The sequence below is a fragment of the Rhinoderma darwinii genome, unplaced genomic scaffold (assembly GCF_050947455.1).
Source record: "Rhinoderma darwinii isolate aRhiDar2 unplaced genomic scaffold, aRhiDar2.hap1 Scaffold_440, whole genome shotgun sequence".
Lineage (NCBI taxonomy): Eukaryota > Metazoa > Chordata > Amphibia > Anura > Rhinodermatidae > Rhinoderma > Rhinoderma darwinii.
The window spans coordinates 166,293-184,949 of NW_027463871.1; the positions used below are offsets into that span (position 1 = coordinate 166,293).

Here is an 18,657-nt window from a genome sequence, read left to right on the forward strand (position 1 = left end):
ATCATTCACACCCGTCACTCATACACAGCCTCTCGTCACCATCATTCACACCCTTCACTCATACACAGCCCCTCGTCTCCATCATTCACACCCGTCACTCATACACAGCCTCTCGTCACCATCATTCACACCCGTCACTCATACACAGCCCCTCGTCACCATCATTCACACCCGTCACTCATACGCAGCCCCTCGTCACCACCATTCACACCCGTCACTCATACGCAGCCCCTCGTCACCATCATTCACACCCGTCACTCATACACAGCCTCTCGTCACCATCATTCACACCCGTCACTCATACACAGCCTCTCGTCACCATCATTCACACCCGTCACTCATACACAGCCTCTCGTCACCATCATTCACACCCGTCACTCATACACAGCCTCTCGTCACCATCATTCACACCCGTCACTCATACACAGCCCCTCGTCACCATCATTCACACCCGTCACTCATACACAGCCTCTCGTCACCATCATTCACACCCGTCACTCATACACAGCCCCTCGTCACCATCATTCACACCCGTCACTCATACGCAGCCCCTCGTCACCACCATTCACACCCGTCACTCATACGCAGCCCCTCGTCACCACCATTCACACCCGTCACTCATACACAGCCTCTCGTCGCCATCATTCACACCCGTCACTCATACACAGCCTCTCGTCACCATCATTCACACCCGTCACTCATACACAGCCTCTCGTCACCATCATTCACACCCGTCACTCATACACAGCCTCTCGTCACCATCATTCACACCCGTCACTCATACACAGCCTCTCGTCACCATCATTCACACCCGTCACTCATACACAGCCTCTCGTCACCATCATTCACACCCGTCACTCATACACAGCCCCTCGTCACCATCATTCACACCCTTCACTCATACACAGCCCCTCGTCACCATCATTCACACCCGTCACTCATACACAGCCCCTCGTCACCATCATTCACACCCGTCACTCATACACAGCCTCTCGTCGCCATCATTCACACCCGTCACTCATACACAGCCTCTCGTCACCATCATTCACACCCGTCACTCATACACAGCCCCTCGTCACCATCATTCACACCCGTCACTCATACGCAGCCCCTCGTCACCACCATTCACACCCGTCACTCATACACAGCCCCTCGTCACCATCATTCACACCCGTCACTCATACACAGCCCCTCGTCACCATCATTCACACCCGTCACTCATACACAGCCCCTCGTCACCATCATTCACACCCGTCACTCATACACAGCCTCTCGTCACCATCATTCACACCCGTCACTCATGCGCAGCCTCTCGTCACCATCATTCACACCCGTCATGTTGTTATTTCCAGTCTTGTGATTTGTATTGGTGTCTCCTGAGCATCTGGTTCCTTAAGTCGAGTGTCATTTTGTGAAATGTTTCTCCCCCTTACAGAGGAGGGGGTCGTGAAGCTCTATCTGCGGGGCCGCTCTGTTCCCCTCTATGTTCCGGACTCGCTGGTCGCCTCTTACAGTCTAGAAGCAAAAGGAGAACTTCCCCCGCGGGAGCTGCAGCTGGAATGGGTGTATCCTGAGGTGTCATTTCCGACCAGTCGCCCCCGTCAGTCATTCTCTAGCATGGATATGGCGGGGCAGTCTGTATGTTCATGTGATCCACCCCAGCCAACCAGGTCACATGAAACCCTATAACCCCGACTCCTGAGCGCGGTGCCTAATGGGGTCTGGTGGGTGAAGACCTCACGCGGATGATCTGATCATTAGACACGTCTTCTGCCTATTACTCACAGGTGGCGGAGCTCTGAGGGTGTGGGTATCGCGGGGTGAGGGGTTCTACTCCAACCCTTTTCCAAGTTGTTTCTAAGACAAAGTTTATTGATTTCCGTTGCTTATATATCGCCAACATATTCCGCAGCGCTGTACAGAGTGTCGTCAATCACGTGCGGTCAGCTCGAGGCTCCAGTCATAGATTATTACCCACCTCGCTCCATCTTCTGATTATTTCACTTCAGTGACTTTGTAAATCTTGGCTTTCCTGTCCTTGCACTAATTTTCCGCTGCGTTATGTGACCTCACAGCTGAGCTCTGACATGTGACGGTCTTCAGAGCTCCCACAATGCACTGCTCGCTGGTGACTAATTTTTCCAGATTCCTAAGAAATTACAGTCACGGAGCATCATCTGGGGGGTTAAAGGGAACCCGTCACGCTGAAATAGTCTAATGTGCGGAGAGCGCAGCAGATCGACAAATACAACCTTCCTCGTAGGAGTGTGAATACAGATAGCTGTCAATCACTGAGTAGGACCGCCCACTGGACTCCTAAGCCCAGACTAAGCAGAGGTTTAAATGTAAGCAAGTTATACTGAATCTTTTCCCAAATAAATAAATCTATTGATCTGCTGCGCTCCTCCTCCTGCCCGCACATTAGACTGTATTTCAGCGTGACGGGTTCCCTTTAAGTAACGCAGACTCTAGTTTACCTTTAACCATAAATGACTCTCTTGTGTCACGTCATAGTCCTTGATGTCAGGGATGTACAGATATGGCTACAGAGGTCGGGATTGTCGCAGCAACCTCTACATCCTCCCATCCGGAGAGTTGTTGTACTTTAGCGCAGCTGTCTGTGTCCTGTACGACCCGGCAGCCGGCACACAGAGACACTACCGGGGTCACACTGATGACATCAAAAGGTCGGTTTATGGATGATATCAGCTGAAATGTGGGGTGACTGTTCCCCCTTTCTACTGTCCGCTGGATTTCCCCATTATGATTGCTCTTCATCTTCCAGTCTTGCTGTCCATCCCGACTCCGTAACAATCGCCAGCGGTCAAGTGGCGGGGAACTCGCAGGACGGGAAGGTGAGTGCGGGATGATTTGTGCTGAGCGTTAGTCCTTGACATCTGTAGGAGTGAGCGGAGTATGGACTATATTCTGTATGATAGCCCCTCACATCTACACCAGTCCTGTCTTCTAATCTGCCCACATATAACATCAATGTGCTCCTGCCCCCAGGCTCTGCCCCCCCATGTCCGGATCTGGCACTCCGTCAGCCTGTGCACTCTCCATGTCATTGGAGTGGGACATTTTGACAGAGCGGTCACCTGTCTAAGTTTCTCCAAAACCGTGAGTAATGTTGTGGCCTCTTGCATGGTGTGACGCCTGCGGCAGACGCAACGTGACCCCTGCGCCCCTCTTATGCTTCGCAGGACGGCGGGAGTCATCTGTGCGCATGTGATGAATCTGGGGACCATGTCGTGTCAGTGTGGCAGTGGCAGCGTGAGGTGAAGGTGACAGAAGTCAAGGTATGACATGTCTTTCCATTGTTGTACAGTATATGGCAAACATGTAGTAAAGAGTTAACGGAGACCGTTCGTCTGTCCCCCAGTGTTCTACAGAGCCTGTGCTCGCCACCATCTTTCATCCAACAGAACCCAACCTGATCATAACCTGTGGAAAGTCACAGCTGTATTACTGGAGCCTTGAAGGGGCCCCTGCTGGAGGGGCCGCAGGTGCGACAGGCACTTTAAGCAAGAGGCAGGGAGTATTTGAGGTAAGATGTCACAGGGAAGGAAGAAAGGACGACCTCATTATACAGAATTCAACACAGACTCCGGGACCAAAAAGAAGCTAAAAAAAGTGGGGGCTCGTCCGGGATGCAGTGATCTGTGGAAACACGAGTGGACTGATTGATGGGGGTTTAATGATCAGTTTAGATTCTGCTGATATATTATATTCTGATAATACTAGAAAACCATGTGGCCATTGGATCACCCCGGCTATTAGGACTGGTCCTCCAGATTGTATAAAGAGATGTATGTTCTTCTCCTCCGTGTGTCTGGACTGGAGCAGCAATTATGGAAGATGCTGCAATCCGGCAAATAAATGGAACATGAGATCTCAGCAATGAACTTGTCGGGTCATTTCTCTCCTCCACAGAAACACGAGAAGCCGCGATTTGTCCTTTGTGTGGCCTTTGCTGAGAATGGAGATGTGGTCACGGGAGATTCTAACGGCAATTTGTACATCTGGGGCAAAGGTAAGAAGAGTCCTGGAACGTCCCTCTGAAGACCTCACAGTAAGGTCCTGATTCCTGGAACGTTCCTCTGAAGACCTCACAGTAAGGTCCTGATTCCTGGAACGTTCCTCTGAAGACCTCACAGTAAGGTCCTGATTCCGGGAATGTTCCTCTGAAGACCTCACAGTAAGGTCCTGATTCCGGGAACGTTCCTCTGAAGACCTCACAGTAAGGTCCTGATTCCTGGAACGTTCCTCTGAAGACCTCACAGTAAGGTCCTGATTCCTGGAACGTTCCTCTGAAGACCTCACAGTAAGGTCCTGATTCCTGGAACGTTCCTCTGAAGACCTCACAGTAAGGTCCTGATTCCGGGAACGTTCCTCTGAAGACCTCACAGTAAGGTCCTGATTCCTGGAACGTTCCTCTGAAGACCTCACAGTAAGGTCCTGATTCCGGGAACGTTCCTCTGAAGACCTCACAGTAAGGTCCTGATTCCGGGAACGTTCCTCTGAAGACCGCACAGTAAGGTCCTGATTCCGGGAACGTCCCGTGCGTCTCTTTCAGGCAGTCACCGGATCTCCCAGGCGGTCTGCGCCGCTCACGATGGTGGAGTCTTCGCTTTGTGTGTCTGTAGAGACGGGACGTTATTATCTGGAGGAGGCAAGGACGGAAGAATCATACTGTGGGACCGGGACTATAAGAAAGTGCGAGAGACCCGGGTAAGAAGGGACAGGGACGGGATGAAGGAAGAAGATTCCTGTGAGATGAAGCTTCATGTCATTTATACTTTACTTTGTAGATTCCGGAATGTTACGGCCCGGTGAGAACTATTGCTGAGGGGCGAGGAGGGGACGTGCTGTATGTGGGCACCACAAAGAACTGTGTGATGAGCGGCAGCCTGGAGAGCGGACTCCGCTGCCTAATACAGGTAATGACTCGGTGAGATGACACGGATGAGGCAGATCTTCTCTCCGTCACCCGGCCGTGCACAGGGATTCAGATAAACTCTATATACGGATCACGGGGCCGCCGGAGGGTTATGGGTTGGGGATGCGTCCACTTCTCTCCGGTCTGTTCAGGGCCCCTCGTGTAATATCTGGACGTCACACATAACAATGCACCTGTATCTTTATTTGTCTTGATTTAGGGTCACACAGATGAACTGTGGGGTCTCTGCTCTCACCCATCTCTTGATCAGTTTCTGACCTGTGGCCATGACAAACTGGTTCATCTCTGGAACAGCAAAGACCACGAGCCTGTGTGGACCACCACCCTGGAGGTGAGAGCGGAGGGGGTGATGAGCTGCCGCTGATATGTCCCATTATTGTATGATATATAATATACCACGTGTGGGGGAGGGACCTGCTCCAAGTCATCTCCAGCATCATCTGTATAACAGGGTCTTGTGGGGCCCCCAATGTCTCCGCATACCTGTAAGTCCTGTGTTTTCTTACTGGATGAACGTTCTATGGGGATTTATACAGTGAAATGTGCGATGTGGAGGAGTAAACCGTGAATCTGTGGAGTAATGACTGATCACTCCTGTATATGGGACGTCATCGGTCCCTGCAGGACTCGGCCATTAGTTGCTGTATGTGGCCGTCTATATCACAGGACGCCGGGCTCTTATAGGAGATCTGACCTCTCCACAGTCATTACCGGGGGAGGACTACAATTATGTGTTTAAACGAGGAGGGGGCTATGATGTAATAGACGCAGACCTGGTAATCACATACAGACTGCTGCCCAATATATAACGTGACTCCTAGAAAACTAACATAGATGGAAAAAATACATAATGCATCTAGTTCAGAGGAAGCAAAACTCTCATCAGACAAAAGTTTCTTCATCTTTAGGATAAAATTCCTTCCAGACTTCAAATTCTTACAGTAGAGGTCCATAGTGTGACTGATCTTACAGTAGAGGTTCCATAGTGTGACTGATCTTACAGTAGAGGTTCCATAGTGTGACTGCTCTTACAGTAGAGGTTCCATAGTGTGACTGATCTTACAGTAGAGGTTCCCTAGTGTGACTGATCTTACAGTAGAGGCTCCATAGTGTGACTGCTCTTACAGTAGAGGCTCCATAGTGTGACTGCTCTTACAGTAGAGGTTCCATAGTGTGACTGCTCTTACAGTAGGAGCTCCATAGTGTGACTGCTCTTACAGTAGAGGCTCCATAGTGTGACTGCTCTTACAGTAGAGGCTCCATAGTGTGACTGATCTTACAGTAGAGGTTCCATAGTGTGACTGCTCTTACAGTAGAGGTTCCATAGTGTGACTGCTCTTACAGTAGAGGTTCCATAGTGTGACCGCTCTTACAGTAGAGGGTCCATAGTGTGACTGATCCTACAGTAGAGGCTCCATAGTGTGACTGATCTTACAGTAGAGGTTCCCTAGTGTGACTGCTCTTACAGTAGGAGCTCCATAGTGTGACTGCTCTTACAGTAGGAGCTCCATAGTGTGACTGCTCTTACAGTAGAGGTTCCATAGTGTGACTGCTCTTACAGTAGAGGCTCCATAGTGTGACTGCTCTTACAGTAGAGGTTCCATAGTGTGACTGTTCTTACAGTAGAGGTTCCATAGTGTGACTGATCTTACAGTAGAGGCTCCATAGTGTGACTGATCTTACAGTAGAGGTTCCATAGTGTGACTGCTCTTACAGTAGAGGCTCCATAGTGTGACTGCTCTTACAGTAGAGGCTCCATAGTGTGACTGCTCTTACAGTAGAGGCTCCATAGTGTGACTGCTCTTACCAGTAGAGGTTCCATGGTGTGACTGCTCTTACAGTAGAGGTTCCATAGTGTGACTGATCTTACAGTAGAGGTTCCATAGTGTGACTGCTCTTACAGTAGAGGTTCCATAGTGTGACTGCTCTTACAGTAGAGGTTCCATAGTGTGACTGCTCTTACAGTAGAGGCTCCATAGTGTGACTGCTCTTACAGTAGAGGCGCCATAGTGTGACTGCTCTTACAGTAGAGGCTCCATAGTGTGACCGCTCTTACAGTAGAGGTTCCATAGTGTGACTGCTCTTACAGTAGAGGCTCCATAGTGTGACTGATCTTACAGTAGAGGTTCCATAGTGTGACTGCTCTTACAGTAGAGGCTCCATAGTGTGACTGCTCTTACCTTAGAGGTTCCATAGTGTGACTGCTCTTACAGTAGAGGTTCCATAGTGTGACTGCTCTTACAGTAGAGGTTCCATAGTGTGACTGATCTTACAGTAGAGGTTCCATAGTGTGACTGATCTTACAGTAGAGGCTCCATAGTGTGACTGATCTTACAGTAGGAGCTCCATAGTGTGACTGCTCTTACAGTAGAGGTTCCATAGTGTGACTGCTCTTACAGTAGAGGTTCCATAGTGTGACTGATCTTACAGTAGAGATTCCATAGTGTGACCGATCTTACAGTAGAGGCTCCATAGTGTGACCGCTCTTACAGTAGAGGTTCCATAGTGTGACTGCTCTTACAGTAGGAGCTCCATAGTGTGACTGCTCTTACAGTAGAGGTTCCATAGTGTGACTGCTCTTACAGTAGAGGCTCCATAGTGTGACTGCTCTTACAGTAGAGGTTCCATAGTGTGACTGTTCTTACAGTAGAGGTTCCATAGTGTGACTGATCTTACAGTAGAGGCTCCATAGTGTGACTGATCTTACAGTAGAGGTTCCATAGTGTGACTGCTCTTACAGTAGAGGCTCCATAGTGTGACCGCTCTTACAGTAGAGGCTCCATAGTGTGACCGCTCTTACAGTAGAGGTTCCATAGTGTGACTGCTCTTACAGTAGAGGTTCCATGGTGTGACTGCTCTTACAGTAGAGGTTCCATAGTGTGACTGATCTTACAGTAGAGGGTCCATAGTGTGACTGCTCTTACAGTAGAGGTTCCATAGTGTGACCGCTCTTACAGTAGAGGTTCCATAGTGTGACTGCTCTTACAGTAGAGGTTCCATGGTGTGACTGCTCTTACAGTAGAGGTTCCATAGTGTGACTGATCTTACAGTAGAGGGTCCATAGTGTGACTGATCTTACAGTAGAGGCTCCATAGTGTGACCGCTCTTACAGTAGAGGCTCCATAGTGTGACCGCTCTTACAGTAGAGGGTCCATAGTGTGACCGATCTTACAGTAGAGGCTCCATAGTGTGACCGCTCTTACAGTAGAGGCTCCATAGTGTGACCGCTCTTACAGTAGAGGTTCCATAGTGTGACTGCTCTTACAGTAGAGGTTCCATGGTGTGACTGCTCTTACAGTAGAGGTTCCATAGTGTGACTGATCTTACAGTAGAGGGTCCATAGTGTGACTGATCTTACAGTAGAGGCTCCATAGTGTGACTGTTCTTACAGTAGAGGCTCCATAGTGTGACTGTTCTTACAGTAGAGGTTCCATAGTGTGACTGATCTTACAGTAGAGGTTCCATAGTGTGACTGATCTTACAGTAGAGGCTCCATAGTGTGACTGCTCTTACAGTAGAGGCTCCATAGTGTGACTGATCTTACAGTAAAGGTTCCATAGTGTGACTGCTCTTACAGTAGAGGTTCCATAGTGTGACTGCTCTTACAGTAGAGGTTCCATAGTGTGACTGCTCTTACAGTAGAGGTTCCATAGTGTGACTGCTCTTACAGTAGAGGCTCCATAGTGTGACTGCTCTTACAGTAGAGGCGCCATAGTGTGACTGCTCTTACAGTAGAGGCTCCATAGTGTGACCGCTCTTACAGTAGAGGTTCCATAGTGTGACTGCTCTTACAGTAGAGGTTCCATAGTGTGACTGCTCTTACAGTAGAGGCTCCATAGTGTGACTGCTCTTACAGTAGAGGTTCCATAGTGTGACTGCTCTTACAGTAGAGGGTTCCATAGTGTGACTGCTCTTACAGTAGAGGTTTCGTAGTGTGACTGCTCTTACAGTAGAGGTTCCGTAGTGTGACCGCTCTTACAGTAGAGGCTCCGTAGTGTGACCGCTCTTACAGTAGAGGTTCCATAGTGTGACTGCTCTTACAGTAGAGGTGCCATAGTAAGACTGCTCTTACAGTAGAGGTTCCATAGTGTGACTGCTCTTACAGTAGAGGGTCCATAGTGTGACTGCTCTTACAGTAGAGGTTCCATAGTGTGACTGATCTTACAGTAGAGGTTCCATAGTGTGACTGCTCTTACAGTAGAGGGTCCATAGTGTGACTGCTCTTACAGTAGAGGCTCCATAGTGTGACTGCTCTTACAGTAGAGGCTCCATAGTGTGACTGCTCTTACAGTAGAGGGTCCATAGTGTGACTGCTCTTACAGTAGAGGTTCCATAGTGTGACCGCTCTTACAGTAGAGGTTCCATAGTGTGACCGCTCTTACAGTAGAGGTTCCATAGTGTGACCGCTCTTACAGTAGAGGCTCCATAGTGTGACCGCTCTTACAGTAGAGGTTCCATAGTGTGACTGCTCTTACAGTAGAGGTTCCATAGTGTGACTGCTCTTACAGTAGAGGCTCCATAGTGTGACTGCTCTTACAGTAGAGGCTCCATAGTGTGACCGCTCTTACAGTAGAGGTTCCATAGTGTGACTGCTCTTACAGTAGAGGCTCCATAGTGTGACTGCTCTTACAGTAGAGGTTCCATAGTGTGACTGTTCTTACAGTAGAGGTTCCATAGTGTGACTGATCTTACAGTAGAGGCTCCATAGTGTGACTGCTCTTACAGTAGAGGTTCCATAGTGTGACTGCTCTTACAGTAGAGGTTCCATAGTGTGACTGATCTTACAGTAGAGGCTCCATAGTGTGACTGCTCTTACAGTAGAGGTTCCATAGTGTGACTGCTCTTACAGTAGAGGTTCCGTAGTGTGACTGCTCTTACAGTAGAGGCTCCATAGTGTGACTGCTCTTACAGTAGAGGTTCCATAGTGTGACCGCTCTTGCAGTAGAGGTTCCATAGTGTGACTGCTCTTACAGTAGAGGTTCCATAGTGTGACCGCTCTTGCAGTAGAGGCTCCATAGTGTGACTGATCTTACAGTAGAGGTTCCATAGTGTGACCGCTCTTGCAGTAGAGGCTCCATAGTGTGACTGCTCTTACAGTAGAGGTTCCATAGTGTGACCGCTCTTGCAGTAGAGGTTCCGTAGTGTGACTGCTCTTACAGTAGAGGCTCCATAGTGTGACTGCTCTTACAGTAGAGGGTCCATAGTGTGACTGCTCTTACAGTAGAGGTTCCATAGTGTGACTGCTCTTACAGTAGAGGTTCCATAGTGTGACCGCTCTTGCAGTAGAGGTTCCATAGTGTGACTCTTAGCAGTCACACTATGGAACCTCTACTGTAAGATCTGTGCAGCTCAGTGGGCTCTGCTCTACGGGTGGGGTGTGGTATATACTATGTATACTGTGCAGCTCAGTGGGCTCTGCTATACGGGCGGGGTGCGGTATATACTCTGTATAGATACTATGTATACTGTGCAGCTCAGTGGGCTCTGCTATACGGGCGGGGTGCGGTATATACTCTGTATAGATACTATGTATACTGTGCAGCTCAGTGGGCTCTGCTATACGGGCGGGGTGCGGTATATACTCTGTATAGATACTATGTATACTGTGCAGCTCAGTGGGCTCTGCTCTACGGGTGGGGTGTGGTATATACTATGTATACTGTGCAGCTCAGTGGCCTCTGCTATACGGGCGGGGTGCGGTATATACTCTGTATAGATACTATGTATACTGTGCAGCTCAGTGGGCTCTGCTATACGGGCGGGGTGCGGTATATACTCTATAGATATTATGTATACTGTGCAGCTCAGTGGGCTCTACTATACGGGCGGGGTGCAGTATATACTCTGTATAGATATGATGTATACTGTGCAGCTCAGTGGGGTCTGCTATACGGGCGGGGTGCGGTATATACTCTGTATAGATATTATGTATACTGTGCAGCTCAGTGGGCTCTGCTATACGGGCGGGGTGCGGTATATACTCTGTATAGATAATATGTATACTGTGCTTCTCAGTGGGCTCTACTATACGGGCGGGGTGCGGTATATACTCTGTATAGATAATATGTATACTGTGCAGCTCAGTGGGCTCTGCTATACGGGCGGGGTGTGGTATATACTCTGTATAGATACTATGTATACTGTGCAGCTCAGTGGGCTCTGCTATACGGGCGGGGTGTGGTATATACTCTGTATAGATACTATGTATACTGTGCAGCTCAGTGGGCTCTGCTATACGGGCGGGGTGCGGTATATACTCTGTATATAGATGATCTCCCGGGTTGATGTCTCCTCAGGACGCTGCTCGAGTTGCCGGATTTCATCCATCTGGGAATGTTGTCGCCGTGGGAACCACGACAGGGAGGTGAGTGACGGGGAGGTGAGTGACGGGGAGGTGAGTGACGGGGAGGTGAGTGACGGGGAGGTGAGTGACGGGGAGGTGAGTGACGGGGAGGTGAGTGACGGGGAGGTGAGTGACGGGGAGGTGAGTGACGGGGAGGTGAGTGACTCGGGGAGGTGAGTGACCGGGCGCAGAGACCCTACGTCACCCCCAGTCCTGCCCACTGCGTACAAGTGACCCTCCTCTCCTCCCCTCCCTTCCTCTGTCTCCTTATGTTGGGGGGCGCTCGTCCTCTCGTAGTGGGGGGCTCTCGTCCTCTCTCATGTTGGGGGGCTCTCGTCCTCTCTCATGTTGGGGGGCTCTCGACCTCTCTCATGTTGGGGGGCTCTCGTCCTTGTGTTGGGGGCTCTCGTCCTTGTGTTGGGGGGCTCTCGTCCTCGTGTTGGGGGGCTCTCGTCCTCTCGTGTTGGAGGGCTCTCGTCCTCTCGTGTTGGGGGGCTCTCGTCCTCTCGTGTCGGGGGGCTCTCGTCCTCTCGTGTCGGGGGGCTCTCGTGTCGGGGGGCTCTCGTGTCGGGGGCTCTCGTCCTCGTGTCGGGGGCTCTCGTCCTCGTGTCGGGGGCTCTCGTCCTCGTGTCGGGGGGCTCTCGTCCTCTCGTGTCGGGGGGCTCTCGTCCTCTCGTGTCGGGGGGCTCTCGTCCTCTCGTGTCGGGGGGCTCGTGTCGGGGGGCTCTCTTCCTCTCGTGTCGGGGGGCTCTCGTGTCGGGGGGGCTCTCGTCCTCTCTCGTAGGGGGGCTCTCATCCTCTCTCGTAGGGGGGCTCTCATCCTCTCTCGTAGGGGGGCTCTCGTCCTCTCTCGTGTCGGGGGGCTCTCGTCCTCTCGTGTCGGGGGGCTCTCGTCCTCTCGTGTCGGGGGGCTCTCGTCCTCTCGTGTCGGGGGGCTCTCGTCCTCTCGTGTCGGGGGGCTCTCGTCCTCTCGTGTCGGGGGGCTCTCGTCCTCTCTCATGTGGGGGGGCTCTCGTCCTCTCTCATGTGGGGGGGCTCTCGTCCTCTCTCATGTGGGGGGGCTCTCGTCCTCTCGTGTCGGGGGGCTCTCGTCCTCGGTTCTCCGCTCAGTGACGTCTCCTCTTCCTCGCAGGTTCCTGGTCTTGGATTCTCGGTCACATGTTATAGTGACGACCTTTTCAGATGCGGGGGAGCAGATCAGTTGCATCAGCTACAGTCCTGGTGAGGGTCTCCTCCGGGGTCTGGCCCCCTCCACGTTTCGGACTATTCCTGTATTTCACCCTCTTCTTTCTCCGCAGATGGCCGGTATTTGGCGGTTGGGTCACATGACAACTTTATCTACCTGTACGAAGTGGCTGAGGAGGGGCGCGAGTACCGGCGGGTGGGGAAGTGTTCGGTGAGTGTTCGCTGCGTGTCCTTGAAGGCTCCGCCGCGGGTCGGTGGGACTGGACCGTGTAACTTTGCGCCGTTCTATCATCCGCGTTGACCTCGTGGGCTGCGCTGCCGGCACTTGACGTCTGTCTGGAGTCTTAATCCTCATCTGTTCCTCCTCACGGCAGGGTCACTCCAGCTACATCACACACCTGGACTGGGCGTCCGATTCTTCCAGCTTCATGACCAACAGCGGCGACTACGAGACCCTCTATTGTGAGTAAAGTGATTGTCCTCTTGTGCAGTGGGGTCTCGGCACAGGTGGGGGGTCTCCGAGTCTATGATCCGCACGCGCAGCGGCTCCACCATAGAGATCACACAATTCTTATTATTGGTTGTCATCTTGTGAGTCAGGTGATTGGTCAGGAGAATTGTGGGCGGAGTCTCGCGTGGTTGTAGATGATGTAATGACTTCTCTCTCCACCCAGGGGATCCGGAGTCCGGGAAGCAGATTGTCAGCGCAGAAAGTGTGCGCAATGTGGAGTGGGAGAATTCGTGGTGCACCCTGAGCTTCCATGTGTTGGGTGAGTGACCGGACGTCCGCTGATCTCCTGTCACCGGGCTGCCGCTGATCTCCTGTCACCGGGCTGCCGCTGATCTCCTGTCACCGGGCTGCCGCTGATCTCCTGTCACCGCGCTGCCGCTGATCTCCTGTCACCGGGCTGCCGCTGATCTCCTGTCACCGGGCTGCCGCTGATCTCCTGTCACCGGGCTGCCGCTGATCTCCTGTCACCGCGCTGCCGCTGATCTCCTGTCACTCCACAGCCTCTCGTCAGGTCCGACCATTATAAATGAAAGCCAAAATACTCCTCCTAATAGAATGGTGCTGCAGAGGTCGCCCACTAGTGGTCAGAGGAAGGACCGCAGGGGCAGCGCTCTCCTGTCATATAACTGTCGTCACACTGTGATGTCATACACCGGGAGACGGTCGCATCACACACGTTCTCATCATATTGTAACTCTGCTAATGTTTTCCCAAGAAATGGAGCAAAATCGCAGAAAACCAAATCACTGAAGAAGCATCAGAAAAAAGGGACAAACCCCGAGGACTGATCCCGATTACTGCGGAATAAAACGTCAGGGACCGGCTCAAAACCTGGATCCACTGACTGCACCTAGAGCGAAAACACAAACTCATGTCTTACATCCCGCCGCAGAGCGTTCCTCACATCTCTCCTCCCGCTGCAAAGCGTTCCTCACATCTCTCCTCCCGCTGCAGAGCGTTCCTCACATCTCTCCTCCCGCTGCAGAGCGTTCCTCACATCTCTCCTCCCGCTGCAGAGCGTTCCTCACATCTCTCCTCCCGCTGCAGAGCGTTCCTCACATCTCTCCTCCCGCTGCAGAGCGTTCCTCACATCTCTCCTCCCGCTGCAGAGCGTTCCTCACATCTCTCCTCCCGCTGCAGAGCGTTCCTCACATCTCTCCTCCCGCTGCAGAGCGTTCCTCACATCTCTCCTCCCGCTGCAGAGCGTTCCTCACATCTCTCCTCCCGCTGCAGAGCGTTCCTCACATCTCTCCTCCCGCTGCAGAGCGTTCCTCACATCTCTCCTCCCGCTGCAGAGCGTTTCCTCCTCCGGTCTTTCCTCCCGCTGCAGAACGTTTCCTCCGGTCTTTCCTCCCGCTGCAGAGCGTTGCTCACATCTTCCCCATGTCGCAGAGCGTTGCTCACATCTTCCCCCATGTCGCAGAGCGTTGCTCACATCTGGTCGCAGAGCGTGCAGTGTGTAGATGATGAGTCTGTGTTGGGGGGTCCTTACTTTTCTCTCTCTTTGTATCTTGCAGGGATTTGGCCGGACGGAGCGGACGGGACGGACATTAACGCCGTGACGAAGTCTCATGACAGGAAACTGTTGGCCACTGGGGATGATTTTGGAGGAGTTCGTCTGTACAATTATCCCTGTGTGGTGCCGCGGGTAAGAGAAGTGACGTGTAGTGGGGGGGCCGAGCGCTATACGTGGCACATTGTAGGGGGCCCTGGTACAAATTATTCATTGGGCCTCCGGCTGCAGCGCCCAACCCCCCCCCCCCCGCCTTATATCGTTATCCTCTAACTGTTCCCAATGAGAAGACGTCATCCCGCCACCTGCACGACCTCGTCCCGCCACCTGCGCGGCCTCGTCCCGCCACCTGCGCGGCCTCGTCCCGCCACCTGCGCGGCCTCGTCCCGCCACCTGCGCGGCCTCGTCCCGCCACGTGCGCGGCCTCGTCCCGCCACGTGCGCGCCCTCGTCCCGCCACCTGCGCGCCCTCGTCCCGCCACCTGCGCGCCCTCGTCCCGCCACCTGCGCGCCCTCGTCCCGCCACCTGCGCGCCCTCGTCCCGCACGGTTTTGGTTATTGCCCCATCTCGTCCTGCAGTCTCCGGCCTGATACTTGGAGACCCTTCTAGAACATCAGATAATACTCAGTTATAGGATGAAGAACACGGCGCTCTGTGAGGCCGCGCTCCGGGAGTGGATAAATAACAGAAAAGAGAAGAGTTCACAAGGTCACCGCGCCCGTCATCCGACAACGACGTCACAGCTCCGATACAAATTTATACCAAAACAATTGTCAAAAGTCGGGCGTGTTGTGGGCGGAGTTACGTGGTCATAGGGTGTCGGGACAGTTCAATATAATTCTTCTATAATAGAATATCTGCCGTAATAAATCCGTCATACTTATAACTGACGTTCCCTCACATAGAAATGACGGAGTGGCTGCGGACCGGTCAACGCTCCCGATCAGGGCGATCTCCGGGTTTCCTTTACACGGGTCACTCTTACCCCGCGCTCTGTCGGCTGTTTAGTAGGATATTGCAGTGTGACTTTTATTCGTGTAACGGCCGCTCGGTCTACGAGATCCGGACACCGGAGATGAATCCGGAACGCGATCTAAAAGCGGAAACCTTTCCATATTATCCGATTGTCGTTGTTCTGAGGGATTTATTACTTTCTATTATAGAATAATTTTATTGATCGGCCCCCGCAGCCTATGACCACGTAACTCCGCCCACAATGCGCCCGACTTGTATTTGAGCGGTTACGTGACCTCGTCGTCTGATGACGCGGTGCTGTTACTTTGTGAGAGCCAATGAGATCTTCTCTTCACTATTATTTATCCCGCCCCGGGCGGGGCCGCACAGAGCGCCATGTTCTTCATCCTATACGCCATTGCTATAGACATTTCCCGCAATGTGAGGGAGACCGCTGCACCAGAGTTAAAAACCACATGCTCTAATCCAGTGCAAGAAGCGCCACTCCACCAGCTGAGCACATCCGTTATTACTCGCTGTTATCTGCCACCTCTTGATCGGACAGGCTGTTCTATGTAGCGCTTTGCTTTTTTCCAGGATTTATCCACGTAGGATGACTTGTTGTTAGGAATGATGGGGGTCATCTGAGTTCGCTGCTCACTAATCTCTATCTCTGACTCTTTTCAGGCCCCCAGTTATAAATACAGCGGTCACAGCAGTCACGTGACCCGCGTCAGCTTTTTGCACAATGACAGTGCTCTGATCTCCGTGGGTGGCAAGGATTGCACAGTGTTACAGTGGACGGTCATGTGACCCACCCGATACCTGGAGCCCAGAACCTCTAGCTCTTACCAGCAGTCTCGTCTTCAGCCCCGCCCCCTAGCATCTTTCCCTTCCTGGGTGCCCCACCCCTGCGGAGTATCACTTTAGCACCTGCTTTCACCACATCTGAGGACCAGTTCTCCGGCTAGTAATGGTCTTGCCATTTACAATAGAGCTGGACAGCATGTTACTATACAATCTCTCTGCACTAGGATTTGCACTCCAATTTGCACAGCTGCACAGAGTACTTAAGCCCCTGAAATCTTCTGCTGACAGGACAGTCTGGTCCTCACCCCTGATGTAGAGAAGTTTGTTCTCAGATTGTGTTAGAAGATGCTGACACTGCAATAAATTCTATAAAACATCTGTCGCTTGTCTCTGACCTTCCATCACCAGAACTCCTGATCACAGCGCAGCCTCATGGTGAACCCCAGGACTCGCCTACACGGGTGACTAGAGGCGCAGTGAGAATCCGCTCCGGTCACCCCGGTGGTAACTACAAGACTGGTCACCAGATACAAGCAGACAGATCAGGTTCACATAACATGGGGATGAGGGTTGCGGGGCAATGATTTCTGCTCTGCAGGCCGCTCTTTATACCCCCTGCATTTTATTTGGTCAGAGGAAAATTCCAATTAATTTCCTGTTTAAAGAGCAGAGCCATATTCTGCATCCCTATCCATAGGAGCTCACAATCTAACTTCCCTATCTCACATAATGTATCACTCCCAAAATAAAATCCATCACCCAGCCATGTCATCTCCACAGAGAGACATTACTAGTAGTATGGAGGGTACTGAAGAGCTCCGTGGCTTTATACGTGGCGCTGTCATAGGAGAACACCTATACCACAAGTCAGTGATATTTCTGCTCTACTAGATCTGGCCCTGTAAGTGTTATTATTATCTACTAGATCTGCCCCGGTCACCTGTGTTATTATTATCTGCTAGATCTGCCCCGGTCTCCTGTAAGTGTTATTATTATCTGCTAGATCTGCCCCTGTAAGTGTTATCTGCTCCGGTCACCTATAAGTTGTAACTGTCGCAGACCGCCACCTTCCCTCACTTTCCTGCGGCCCCGACCTCTGACCTCCCCAGAGACGCCAGCACACACGGCCGTACTGCTCTGCAGTGAACGCTAGGGTTTGTGCACCTACCTGTAAAATAGTTTCCTAACCAATACCCAGATCATCCTGGACTATAAAAAGGGCTCTGCCCTTTCTCTCCTGCTTGAGCGTTGTATTCCCATGTTAGTCTAAGCAAATGGTCCCTTAGTTGTATCCTGCTCCCAGTGTTCCCGTATACTTCTGCCGGTGTTCATTCCTGAGCTGTAAGATAGTGTTGGAGTCGTCTAATGTCGTCTGCCACATCCAGTGTCCTCTGCACAAAGTTTCTGCTACACCGCGTGCCTGCTACTCCGAGTATCTTCCTGATCATCTTCCCAGGTACTCTTACCCCAGAGACCGATAATGACCAGCTGCTACTCCGCTATGGTGGAGCGGCCTAGTGGATCCACAGACCTCACCGGCATGACAACACTCAAGCCATGGATCCCACTGGTCAACCTAAGACGGTGATGCAAGAGGACATGCGTTACCTCCGGGCACGCCAGGATCCGCTCCTACCGGCAGTCAATTCGATGATCATCTACTGAGGGTGTGGACATTTCGTATGTCAAAAGCCGGGAAACTCCAGCACCTAGGTTTGATTGGAGAGACAATCCTAGGTGAATTTCCTTCTACAGCTAAATTCTCTCCCCAAACTGTCTATTCCCGTGTCAATTGTCACCAGTGAAGGATCGCGCTGTGTGCCTGATTACTTGGATTCCGGAGCGGCCGCAAATTTTATCTAGCAGGACTTAGTTGATCATCTCCATTTGACCACAGTTCCTCTAGAGAAATCTCTGGCAGTCTATAGATGGACAACCTCTGCCTGACCCTGTCTATCGCCAAACCACTGAGGCTACAGATAGGAGTCCTTCATTCAGAGATGATTTCTTTCTATGTCTTGTCCAAAGCGATCAACCTCATCCTACTGGGATTGCCATGGCTTCGCCAACATGCTCCAGTCCTTGATTGGGCCCGATGTCTGCACCGCTGCCTGCCTCAGGTTCGTCCCGTTTTTCTCCACTGCCTCAGTCACTCTCTGGATTACCCCCACTATATGCCAGCTACACTGATGTCTTCAGTAAGAAGGAGGCCGAGGTCCTTCCCCCTCATCGTCCCTTAGACTGTCCCATAAAGTTTCTTCCTGAAGCCTCACTCCCTCGTGGACGGGTCTACCCGCTTTCCTTGACTGAAACCCAGGCCATGTCGCAGTATGTCAAGGAGAACCTGGTGAGGGGGTTCATCAGGAAGTCTACTTCACCAG

The 18,657-nt window shown here is 51.8% G+C and overlaps 1 protein-coding gene across 4 annotated transcripts in view; it reads left to right on the top strand.

Moving 5' to 3' along the window:
- Positions 1-16,654, top strand: part of LOC142714081 (echinoderm microtubule-associated protein-like 2) — an 86,520-nt gene extending 69,866 nt beyond the window's left edge. For all 4 annotated transcript variants that reach the window (XM_075848638.1, XM_075848639.1, XM_075848641.1 and 1 more), the window contains 17 exons: positions 1,436-1,565; positions 2,538-2,687; positions 2,786-2,855; positions 3,010-3,120; positions 3,204-3,299; positions 3,383-3,547; positions 3,934-4,033; positions 4,577-4,731; positions 4,812-4,940; positions 5,160-5,291; positions 11,257-11,324; positions 12,436-12,524; positions 12,602-12,699; positions 12,863-12,950; positions 13,163-13,258; positions 14,517-14,647; positions 16,154-16,654. In XM_075848638.1, the coding sequence (XP_075704753.1) occupies positions 1,436-1,565; positions 2,538-2,687; positions 2,786-2,855; positions 3,010-3,120; positions 3,204-3,299; positions 3,383-3,547; positions 3,934-4,033; positions 4,577-4,731; positions 4,812-4,940; positions 5,160-5,291; positions 11,257-11,324; positions 12,436-12,524; positions 12,602-12,699; positions 12,863-12,950; positions 13,163-13,258; positions 14,517-14,647; positions 16,154-16,279 (1,934 nt within the window). In that variant the 3' untranslated portion in view covers positions 16,280-16,654. The remainder of the gene's footprint in view (positions 1-1,435; positions 1,566-2,537; positions 2,688-2,785; positions 2,856-3,009; positions 3,121-3,203; positions 3,300-3,382; positions 3,548-3,933; positions 4,034-4,576; positions 4,732-4,811; positions 4,941-5,159; positions 5,292-11,256; positions 11,325-12,435; positions 12,525-12,601; positions 12,700-12,862; positions 12,951-13,162; positions 13,259-14,516; positions 14,648-16,153) is intronic.
- Positions 16,655-18,657: the final 2,003 nt, after the last annotated feature.